This window comes from Gossypium hirsutum, chromosome D06, assembly GCF_007990345.1.
Source record: "Gossypium hirsutum isolate 1008001.06 chromosome D06, Gossypium_hirsutum_v2.1, whole genome shotgun sequence".
NCBI lineage: Eukaryota > Viridiplantae > Streptophyta > Magnoliopsida > Malvales > Malvaceae > Gossypium > Gossypium hirsutum.
Window position 1 is genome coordinate 2,677,300 of NC_053442.1, and position 11,528 is coordinate 2,688,827.

Sequence of the window (11,528 nt, forward strand, 5' to 3'; positions counted from 1 at the left end):
AACACCCATTAGAGATTAAAACTCATAACACATTTAGAGAATTTTGTGTTTACGTTTTGAGGGTTCTTTGTTTTCGGGTTTTTCGGGGTTTAATTTCTATCTCCATCTTTTGTACTCTTCATTCTTTTGCCATTATAGTAAAATTATCTTTGCCCGTGGTTTTTTATCCTCTTTGGAGGGGTTTTTCCACGTTAAATTTTTGTGTTCATCTTCTCAATTTCTTCTGCTATTTTACTTGTTTGTTGCTTAATCGGGTCGATCCTAACACATAAAAATATACACACACCACCACCTTAGAAACATAGAGAAAATCACTCAACAAGTTCAAAACTTTAATTTAAGACCAATAATTTTTTGAATTCATTTTTCATATATTTTCAATAAATATTTTACTTTTCTAAAAATAAGATTTAAATTTATCATGTGCATTTATTGTTTTCTATTAAAGATGTATAACAATAAACAAAATCATATTTCATTTGAAATTCAAAATTAGTACATATGACAATGACATTAAAGAAATAACTAAAAGGTTTGGCCAAAATTATAAATAAAGACTTCCAAAAGGAAAATTTCATGCCACACTCAAAAATAATTAATTTCACTATTTGCCTAAAGTATATTTTCTCTTTATTTCGAGTATCTACCTTTTATTGACTTAACCATAAAAACAACAACATAAGAGTACACACTTAAATGTCCACACACCTAATGTTCATTTTGAAGGAACTTCCATCCGTTTCCGTCTTAAGAATTATATTCAAATCTAGTTTATCACGAAAATCAACAAAATCAAATCAAAATTAATTATAATTAAATAAAATTGGGCATAAACATAAATTTAGCTTTTAAGGATTATATATTTTTTTAGCTAAATTTAGTTCCCATCTTTTTAAAAATAGTGGAATTTAATCATTAACTTTTCGAAAAGATTCTAATTATTGTTTTTTCAACAACAATATTGATTAAAATGTTAAAATTTTAAGCATATGACAAACTGCATGACAATTCTCGTGCGCTTCATTATATATTTTTAGAATTTTTATGAAATTTTTATAATTTGTTTTGAATTTTGAATTTTGAATTTTTGTAATTTTTAAATTATTTGTTGACATTACATATAAGATAGATAATATTATATCAACATGAAGTACATCTGGACTACCACGTGGGTTGTCACAGCAACATTATTAAAAAAAATCAATGTTTTAGTCAACTTTAGTTAAAAACGATTTGATTATTTTAAAAAAATGTTAATAGTTAAATTTAGCTAAAAAAATTAAAGCTAATTGATAAAAGATGTAAACATTAAGAGCAAAATTTATTATTATCCTATTAAATTAAAACAAAGTGGTAGAACCGGGAAAATTAGCAAGATATAAATATTGAGGGTTAAATTTCTCATTATCTCAATTTGACTAGTATTTTAAAATAAAAAAGTGGAGAGATTAAATTTTAAATATAGAAAAAATACAGGGACCTAGAGCAAATTAAACCAAATTAAAACGAGGGATGCGTAGTTTAAGTCCAACCACATAGAAGGTGCAAAGTAGCAAGAAGTATATATAACTTAAATTCCCTTGCGTTATGTGGACACTCTATAAAAGCCTAAACCCCATCTCGTGTATTTTCCCGTGCTGTTTGCCTCTAAAACGTTTTCGAAAACAGAAAAAAAAAAAAAAACAAAAAGCATTCACAGCGAAGCAACAGCTGAAAGCCGTTTCAGATTCAAAGCACCACCGTCTCACGCTAATCAAAACAAACAAAAACCAGCCAAAATTCATCACCGTTATCAAAGAGAGAATCAACAGAGCAAAGGGATTCCGATTTTCTCTTTTTCTTCTTTTTTGTGCTTTCACAGTCTCTACGTTGTCGTTCTTTTTTGGCTTAGCATTTGGAGGAGGAGAGGAGAGGAGAAGATGAGAAAAATGGCGGATCCTTACGTGTTGGCGTGGATCTCGGTTTTTGTAACGACGCTTCTTGCTTTGTGCGGTGTCGTTTTGAAGAGACGGAAAGTGAACGGGATCTCTTCCTCAAGGACTATGTCGGTGACAAGCGTATCGGCTGTTGACGGAGAATGTAGATCCGCTGATGGTTGTGATACTGACGTCATCATTGTTGGAGCTGGTGTTGCTGGATCCGCACTCGCTCACACTCTTGGCAAGGTGCTTTTTTCTTTTTCCTTTTATTTCTTTCTTTTCCGCTTTCTCGGTATCCAATCACGAACTAGTAAAAGTCTTGTTCGTTTCACAATTTCTTTCGGCTTTCTTTGAAACAAGTTTAAAGTGATTCTCGAACCGTCATCTATACATTTTGTTCTTCTTTTTTCCTTTAATATATTTGTTTTCTTTCATGCCCTTTTTTTGACAAACCATTTTACTTCTTTTATGGCTCTCTTATAGAGTATGTTGCAACTTTTATATGCGCATGATTATTGAAAAAGAACCTACGAGCTTGTCCGCCATGATTCGGGAATATTTTCTGAGCTTTGTAATTATAGATCAGTATTTACTTGTTACCACTTGCCAATCTTATTATTATAGGCCTCTACTGAGCTTGACTTGAATAAAATGAACCATCTTTTACTATCAGCATTTAGCAATCTACAGAACCCGATTTCTACATAATCAGTCACTGTCAATTTAACTATAGTCTTTGCTTCTTAGCTGTAACCGAAGATTGCCTAGCACAAGGTTTGGCATTTCTTGTGGCCGTAATTAAAAAAAAAAAACTATGTACAAGTGTTGGGTTTTCCAAGTTGTCTTCCCCTGTATTTATTATCACCATCTGTGATCTCATTGAGATACTGATTTGGCCAACAAATAGGAACCCTTACAAATTTAGTCTTTCAGCCAAATTAACCCTTACGATTTAACTATGGTCTTGCTTCGTTGTTCTGATGTTCACCTTCTGTCTATGATAATTTAATTTATACCAGTGTATTAATCATGTAATTGTAAATAAGCCTTGTGTGTGTGTTTTTATTGATGTGTACGGTTAGCATCCTTTTTTTTCTTTGGGGTTTAATTTGCTTTCACAGTTTAAGATGGGATGATTATGTGCAAATTTAGCATCATCTTTGATAATAGCATTCTTTTTTAAAAAATGTTGTGACTGTTCTTGTTGAAAGCTATATCAAGTTCTACTTTAAATTGATTATATGGTCTAAAGCACAGGATGGACGTCGAGTGCATGTGATTGAAAGAGATTTATCAGAGCCTGACCGTATTGTTGGGGAACTGCTACAACCAGGGGGCTATCTCAAGTTAATTGAGTTGGGACTTGAAGGTAGGCGAATAATGAATTTTTTAACTATCTAAAGTTAATTGAGTTGGGCTATCTCAATGTTTGGTTATGATTTTGTTGATATTTCAATGGAATGAGTTCAACAAACCTTATGGATTTTCTCACTGCAGATTGTGTGGAGGAAATTGATGCTCAGCAGGTATTTGGTTATGCGCTTTTCAAGGATGGGAAACGTACCCGACTTTCTTATCCCTTAGAAAATTTCCACTCAGATGTATCTGGCAGGAGCTTCCACAATGGACGTTTCATACAGAGGATGCGGGAGAAAGCAGCTTCTCTTCCCAAGTATGTCTTTCCCCATTTTAGATATTAATCGTTTGCTAATTCGTTATGTTCGTTTTTATTCATTGCTCGAACTCTTTTGATGATGCTTCAATATTATGAAATTTTTGTACTGCCTGTTGTAGCATTATGGCAACATATATCTGTTATGGTATTTATATCCTTTTCCCCATCTTTTGCCAGTGTACGTTTAGAGCAAGGTGTAGTTACTTCTCTACTTGAAGAAAAAGGGACTATCAGAGGAGTGCAGTATAAAACAAAAGATGGCCGTGAATTGACAGCATTTGCACCCCTAACCATTGTTTGTGATGGCTGTTTTTCGAACTTACGTCGCTCCCTTTGCAACCCTCAGGTGAGTTGACCGATCAACCCTTTGTTTTGAAGGTCAAGTAAGTTTAGAAACTTAAAAAACCTAATGATACGATCTGCAGGTAGATGTACCCTCATGTTTTGTCGGATTGGTACTGGAGAATTGCTATCTTCCTTACGCAAATCACGGGCATGTTATACTAGCAGATCCTTCCCCCATTTTGTTCTATCCTATTAGCAGCACAGAGATTCGTTGTCTCGTTGATGTACCTGGTCAAAAGGTTCCTTCTATTGCCAATGGGGAGATGGCAAATTATTTGAAGACAGTTGTGGCTCCTCAGGTATTTAACTGCTCTTATCCTGCATATTTGTTTTCTTTATTCTTTTATAGAAAGTGTTCTTTACTCAAAATACGCTTAACTTATGTTCTCTTGGATTTGACAATGTGCCTGCATAATATATAACAGGTTCCACTGGAAATTTACGATTCATTTGTAGCAGCTGTTGATAAGGGAAATATTAGGACAATGCCAAACAGAAGCATGCCGGCTTCTCCTTATCCCACTCCCGGAGCCCTATTAATGGGAGATGCATTTAACATGCGCCATCCATTAACTGGCGGAGGAATGACTGTGGCTTTATCCGATATTGTTGTTCTTCGTGATCTACTGAAGCCTCTGCGTGACCTCAATGATGCACCAACACTCTGTAAATATCTAGAATCATTTTACACCTTGCGTAAGGTAAACCATATGAATAAGGCTCAATTACCATTTGCGATTATCGGATCGATTAAAAAAACAATCTAACGCACAAAGGCTCAATAACGTTCTTCTTTTGCAGCCTGTGGCATCTACAATCAATACATTGGCAGGTGCATTGTACAAAGTGTTCTGCGCATCACCTGATCAAGCAAGGAAGGAAATGCGACAGGCTTGTTTCGATTATCTAAGCCTTGGAGGTGTATTCTCAACAGGTCCAATATCGTTGCTCTCAGGTTTAAACCCTCGCCCCTTGAGCTTGGTTCTGCATTTCTTTGCGGTGGCGATATACGGTGTCGGTCGTTTACTGTTGCCATTCCCTTCACCTAAACGAATTTGGATTGGAGCTCGACTCATCTCGGTATGGTTTATGATTATTTTTGTTTATCCTTTGGCAATACTTGCTCTAAACTCGTCAATTCTGAAAACAAATTGAACACAAAAAACCTCATAAACTGACTCGAAATGTGGTTAGAACAAATAACTTCAGATGGCTCGATCCAAAAAACCTTATTGATCTGAAACCAAATTGATTTTAACCCATAAACTGACTCGAATCTGAAGATTTTAATTTGAAATAACTCGAAACTGATCTAAATTGATTTGATTTAAAACCAATTCTACCCTCATAGATCTAACTGTTTATCTGTGTTATTTAATATGTAAAATATTTAATTTCAGGGAGCATCAGGAATCATATTCCCTATCATAAAGGCAGAGGGAGTTAGGCAAATGTTCTTCCCAGCGACAGTTCCTGCATATTACAGAAGAGCACCTCCTGCAAATTAATTTATAGCAAGAATTTAGCTTTTTCGCTACGACAAAAATAGTTAGTAAATTTCATTTCGTATTCTCTCTTTTCAAAGGTTAGGGGAAAGATTTACCGGAAAATGCCCCAACTAAGAAAAATGAATGAATTATGAATGAGAAAATGTATCTTTGCTTTGATCAAACACAATATCAAATTATCCAAAAATTTCACCCTCAGTAAAAGATATAATTGAATTAAGAAATCCAATGAGGGCTGTAAAATTAAGCATGGTATGTTATGCCTTCTGATAAATACAATAGTATCACAATTCACACCCCCTCTGGTTTATTCGCTCTCGGTGAAAAAAAAAAAAACCATTATTCATCTGAGATGTAAAAGCCTAGAAATACAACATGAAATATATGAACTGAGTTAAAACTCTCAACAAAAAAAAAATGATTTTCGGTGCTGAGTGTGCACTCCAATCCATCGGTAGAGGTAAGAAGTGTAGGGTTTTAAATATATTCTACATCACTATTTCTAACACTTCGCACTTACTCAACTCTTGTCGAAAAGTAGCTCGGTTTTTCAGTTTTCATACCCTCGTGTTCTTCCTTTCTTGCTTTATAGCCTCGTACGACATCATCACCTCTTTAAATTTCGCCTCGGCAACTTCTGGAATATAACACGAATGAAGTTTAAATAAAAAACAATCTGAAGAAACACCGTGTTATGGTTAGGGTTCATAGTAATAGTTGCCGAATGGCCAAAACATCTTACCTTTATTATCCTGGTTCTGATCTGGGTGGAATTGTTTCGCCTTGGCCCTGAATGCTGTCTGCATATAGACATCATTGTCGTTTTATCATTTAACCGTTAAATGATACATCCCCAAACCCTTTATTTTTAACTTTTAAAAGTTATGCAACAACATTCTAATTTTCTTTAAATTTAACTACATAAGATTTGATAACGAAGTGACCTATTTGATATAACACGATAGTTTGAGAATGTAATTAACATGTTTTGAAGTTTGGGGACCAATTTAAAATGGGGGTCATAGTTTAGGGTGTCTGGTGCAATTAACTCTATATAGTATATGAATAAAGTCATTCCAAGTCAACTTTTGATCAAGATATTTATATATGATATATAGCCAATAACATAACGACGAGCATATATATCAAAATGCAGTGATGGAGAAGCATTTTAAAAATAATTCAGTATACCTTAATCTCATCTTCAGTATATGGTTTCAATCGGGCTCTGAGAACAGAAGGAAGTCAAGATAAGTCAATTACCAGTGCCAAAGCTCTTGGCTATAGCAAAATGAATATGATTGAAATGCATTTATTAACACTGTAAAAGCGGGCATTACCTGTCAAGACCTAAAACCGTGTAGTGATGTGATAATGGATAGCTCGCTCGCTCTCTTTGAGGTGGCCTGTAATTAGTTCTTTGATCTCTGTAAGATGCATCTGCTTTCCAATACCAATCATCTCGTTGAAAGTGTTGATGGTAAGCACCGGGACCAGTTTCTTTCCAGGTTTCATAGCTCCTTTTGTGTTTATTTCGTTCCCTGTTAAACACACTTTGCATCCGCCTTATTCTTTCCTACAAAGAGAATAAGGAATTTAATTAAACAATAAGATGACATAAAAATATAGAGAATGCTCGAAACACAATCGAAAGCTTACCACTCTTTCCATTTCTTCTTCGTGCTCTTCTTGCATTCGGCGATTATACCTTCTCCATGCTTCCTCTTGAAAGGATGTTCGAGAAGAACCTCCTCCTCGTGATGATTTTGACCTGACTAACTTTCATGGTGCAAGTACACACACAATGATCAGATTAACAGATACGATCCGAAAAAAAATAACAAATGCTATAGTCAAAGTAAGATTTCAGCAAAAGTGATTGATCCGTACAAAAATTCAACAAGGCAACAATCAAACATAACACAGCTCAATTCATATCCTTAAATCTAAAAATATTGGTCAAAGTACTATAGAAATTTCAGCAAAAGTGATTGATCCGTACAAAAATTCAACAAGGCAACAATCAAACATAACACAGCTCAATTCATATCCTTAAATCTAAAAATATTGGTCAAAGTACTATAGAAGCCCTTGTATTAGGAGTCAGATTGCATTTTGCCCCTTCTACTAAAAAAAATGGGCAAATTAGTCCCTACGCGTTAGATAAAAGAGCTAACTAATCCTTCTGTTAAAAATTTCATCCAATCTACTATTAAAAACTGGTTCTTGTATGTCAGAATATGCTACATGTGGCACGTGCAACTGTTTGGTTAATTCGTCAACCACGCTAAATTTTAACAATAAAAACGAACGAATTTTTTCACAAAAAGAACCACTTTGCTCTTTGATCTAACGGACAAAGACTAATTTGCCCATTTTTGAGTAAAAAAGCAAACTGCAATTGACTCCTAGTATAGGAGCCTCCATGATACTTCTACCAAAAATATCAGCAAATGAAAACAAAGGTACTTAAGCTTGACAACAAAAATAACACTTTTTAGCACATTGCAGCAGCACACACGGTATCAAAGCAATAATTTTGTATCAAACAAATCCTTCAAAACGAATCTTCCTCTTTAAATCTATTGCATCTTTACTTAGGAAAAATGCCTATCATCCTATTAACATTATGTTCTCATAAAAACCACTAGCCATTAGTCTAAATTTGTAGTTATAGAAGCAATTCAATCGCGAAAACAATTAAAAACTTTTAAGAACCAAAAAAATCCTTCCACCATTCCCTCTAAGAAAACAACGAAGATGCTGTCAACTATAGTATTATTGAATCTTCAATAGCTGAAATTGGCGAAAGAACTTGTTTTCAATATACTTGAGTATATATCCAATCAACAGATCTCCTCAGCTGACTAACCTGCCAGATTTTGTAACTACAATCAAATGGGCAATTCCAACAAATAGTTGCTCCCACAAACACTAATTTAGATAAAACTACCATGGAAGCTCTGTATTAGAAGTCGGTTGCATTTTGCTCCATCTACTAAAAAAAATGGGCAAATTAGTCCCTTAATGCTAGATCAAAGAGCAAACTAGTTCTTTAGTTAAAAATTTCATCCAAAGTGTCACTCTACGACAGTTTTAAACCGTGCAAATGGATGACAGTTTTAATAGAAAGAACTAATTTGCTCTTTGATTTAACGACTAATTTGCTTTTTTTTTAGTAGAGAGGATAAAATGCAATCTGACTCAGAGCCTCCATGGAACTTTTACTCACTAATTTATTAATATAATTTGTTCCCATTCCTTAAAAAACCCTAACCTTTGGTCTAAAATTGAAGGCCAATAAATCAAATTAAACCCTAACAATGCATCGTATTATAATACACACATATATAAATCTCAGAACCATTAAAAGATTGAAACTTTAAAAAAAGGGATTTGGTGGGGAATGGAGGAACTTACCGCGAAAGTGGTTGCAGTGGCGCCAATTAAACCAAAGAGGAAAATTCCCCAAAGTTTGGGGTCATCATCTTTGGCTTTATAATCCTTGTTTGGAGACGACCATTGTTTATCCCTTTCAGCTCCTTCGCCTCCCATTTCTTTTTGAACCCCTAAAATTTTCCCCCAAATTAACGATATGTTCAACAATCCCTTTTGCTGCAATTCAATTTCAATCAACAAACCCTAATCGCATGGCAAGGGATCTTTTTTTTCCTTCCCTTCAAAGACTGTTCTTTTGCTTTCTTTCCTTTCTTTAAAATATAATATTTATGCAGAAAATTAAATCGTTTATTTTTTTCTTCCTTCTGTTTCTTTCACCGCCTTTGAAGTTGATTCTCTCTTTTATACTATTTTGTTTTTTTTCCAGTAATTAAAAGAGATCTTGTTAGAGTTTTAATTTCTAAAGATGATCAAATTTCACCGAGAGTGATACACGTGTCGAGGGCCTAAAAAATCCTATTTGAGAATGATTGGGTCAGAACTACAGGTGTCCATGGCCAGATAGGGCCAATAAAAATTTTAAGCCCATTTATTAGGTTTGGGTTTAATTCGGCCTAAAAAATAGTCTAAAATTTTGTCCAAGTCCAATCAGGATATAAATGCTAAAATTCGGACTCAGTCTGGCCTGCCTGTATTACTTTTTTATATTATTTAAAAATATTATATATAAAATAAATAAAAAATATTAAAAACATCTTGTTTCTCAACAAATTTTTAAAAATATGTATACTTAAATAACACTGAGATAAGTGGAACTTAACAAGCAAATGCCTCTAAAATAATAACAAAATTAAAGAGTTATACAATATCCAAATAATAATAACAAAATAGTAGTAATTAGACCTGATCATGGGTCGGGCCACTCGGCCCGGTCCGAAGGCCCACCCGAAATATGGGAGGGTTTGGGCAAAAATATAGGCCCAAATAATGGGCTTGGACAAGGCATGTTTAAAAAAGAGGCTGGGCCTCGAGTAAGGTATATTTGGCCCGGGCCTGGTCCGACCCGAATTCACTAAAAGATAAAAAAATCTGCTCTTTTTTTGTTTTGTTTTTGAATATTATTTTCTTGTTGTTTTCTCCCTGTTTTGCTACTATTTTACTATTATGTTGCTACTAATTTTATTGTTATTGTTTGAATATTGTATAAAACTTATTTTATTGTTAATTTTGTTATTATTTTAGAAGCATTTGCTTGTAAAGTAAAGCTATTTAAAAAAGTATAAACTAATTCGCATTTTATGTTTACTTTAGGTAAAATATATTTACTTTAATAATAAAATAAAGGGCTTTTATGAGTAAAAATCATAGATTAAGAGCTAATTTAACTACAAAAATAGGTTGAGGGCTTGTTTATTAAATAAAAAAGTGAGTTGAAGGGAAATAAAAATAATAATAAATAAGGAGGGCTTAGAAGGCAATTAGCCACATTTCAACTTTAGTGCCGCCACACCCACAGGCGGCACCAATTCACTTTCAAAATTCAAAATGGTAAATTTACATATCAAGTCCTTGAAACTTTAGAGCATTATATTTTAGTCCTATACCGCCTATGGGAAAGGCACCTTTGGTGCCGCCTTTTGCATGCCCTCCATCAGCCATTTTTTGTATTATTTTGGTAAATAAAAAAAGTTTATAATATTTTGGTATTTTTTTATTTTTTTTGTAATATTTTGGTAAAAAACCCTGTAGATTACACCTAAAGTTATTAATTTATTAGTAAGTTTATGTTATGGTCACTCAACTTTAAAAAGTTAACAAAATGACCATTAAACTATTCAAAAAAAATCATTTAAGTCACTCAACTATTAAAATCACTATTGTATGGCATTTTCTATTCGACCTATCTGCACCAATCAAAAGCTGTCATCCCCTTTCCCTTTATGCAATTCAATTTTGTTTTTCATGAAACAACTTAAATGACATAAATCTGAGAAACAAAATCCAAATAACTATCTTCTCCAATCTCCGAAATTGGTCGTCAACTCGAATTGGACCTAAAGTATGTTATTCTACTTACCAATAGGTATTGATCTACTATACTGATCGTTAAATCGTACTAGTGACTTAAATAAACACTTTTAAATAGTTTTACTATTTAAATGAAAATTTCCGAATAGTTCAATAATCATTTTGTAACTTTTTGAAGTTAAGTAGCTAAAACGTTAACTTAGTAATAATTTAGTGACCTTAGATGTAATTTACTCTATTTTTAATCTATTTGTATCGTGTCCAAGTACTACTAAATTTCTTGCCAAAACTCAGGAACTTAACCAACCCTCATTGGTCACCGACCCCGACTCCATTTAAACAAACGAAGTCACGGATGCACCGTAACAAAACCCAGAAAAATGGCGCCAGCGGGAACTCAAAAAAAGAATCTAGAGACAGTTAAGCGGATCTTTGTTGAGGAGGATATTACATGTTTCGTGCTATCCACTTATTTTTCGCCACGTGGGATATTCAGTTGCCATGTCGCTTAAATATTTGATTTTCCTCATTTTTTGTTACTAACTATTTACACGTGTCGATTACTCACACCACCCAAATTTTTTTTGCATGTAACTAACTATCGTAAGTTAATTTTGTTTTTAACAATAAAATCATTTAAAATTTTTTCTTTTT

The 11,528-nt window shown here is 33.6% G+C and overlaps 2 protein-coding genes across 10 annotated transcripts; one reads left to right on the forward strand and one right to left on the reverse strand.

Annotated features, from left to right (window-relative positions):
* Nucleotides 1-1,596: 1,596 nt before the first annotated feature.
* On the forward strand, nucleotides 1,597-5,769 carry LOC107938317 (squalene monooxygenase SE1). Its single transcript, XM_041094985.1, has 8 exons — nucleotides 1,597-2,165; nucleotides 3,177-3,288; nucleotides 3,417-3,591; nucleotides 3,772-3,940; nucleotides 4,020-4,238; nucleotides 4,365-4,640; nucleotides 4,741-5,019; nucleotides 5,340-5,769. Exons 1-8 carry the CDS (start codon nucleotides 1,920-1,922, stop codon nucleotides 5,445-5,447), a joined length of 1,584 nt encoding a protein of 527 aa, XP_040950919.1. The 5' UTR covers nucleotides 1,597-1,919; the 3' UTR covers nucleotides 5,448-5,769.
* Nucleotides 4,665-9,267, reverse strand: LOC107938318 (uncharacterized). Of its 9 annotated transcripts, none has more exons than XM_041094991.1 (8): nucleotides 8,868-9,267; nucleotides 8,278-8,319; nucleotides 7,107-7,226; nucleotides 6,788-7,023; nucleotides 6,639-6,675; nucleotides 6,190-6,247; nucleotides 6,011-6,081; nucleotides 4,665-5,079 (listed from the first exon to the last, which is right to left on the reverse strand). In XM_041094991.1, exons 1-8 carry the CDS (start codon nucleotides 9,000-9,002, stop codon nucleotides 5,074-5,076), a joined length of 705 nt encoding a protein of 234 aa, XP_040950925.1. In that variant the 5' UTR covers nucleotides 9,003-9,267; the 3' UTR covers nucleotides 4,665-5,073. The 9 variants fall into 9 exon arrangements, with proteins under 9 accessions (XP_040950925.1, XP_040950923.1, XP_040950920.1 ...); XM_041094989.1 differs by having other exon boundaries at nucleotides 5,968-6,081; XM_041094986.1 differs by having other exon boundaries at nucleotides 6,011-6,084.
* Nucleotides 9,268-11,528: the final 2,261 nt, after the last annotated feature.

What these genes read in the sequence shown, in the direction of transcription:
- LOC107938318 (XM_041094986.1), bottom strand. Translation starts at nt 9,002, where the DNA reads ATGGGAGGCGAAGGAGCTGAAAGGGATAAACAATGGTCGTCTCCAAAC. An exon ending in TTGATTGGATATATACTCAA is followed by an intron (nt 7,227 to 8,277) that starts GTATATTGAAAA and finishes GCACCATGAAAG; the next exon opens with TTAGTCAGGTCAAAATCATC. An exon ending in AAGAAGAAATGGAAAGAGTG is followed by an intron (nt 7,024 to 7,106) that starts GTAAGCTTTCGA and finishes TTCTCTTTGTAG; the next exon opens with GAAAGAATAAGGCGGATGCA.
- LOC107938317 (XM_041094985.1), top strand. Translation starts at nt 1,920, where the DNA reads ATGAGAAAAATGGCGGATCCTTACGTGTTGGCGTGGATCTCGGTTTTT. An exon ending in AATTGAGTTGGGACTTGAAG is followed by an intron (nt 3,289 to 3,416) that starts GTAGGCGAATAA and finishes TTCTCACTGCAG; the next exon opens with ATTGTGTGGAGGAAATTGAT. An exon ending in AGACAGTTGTGGCTCCTCAG is followed by an intron (nt 4,239 to 4,364) that starts GTATTTAACTGC and finishes AATATATAACAG; the next exon opens with GTTCCACTGGAAATTTACGA.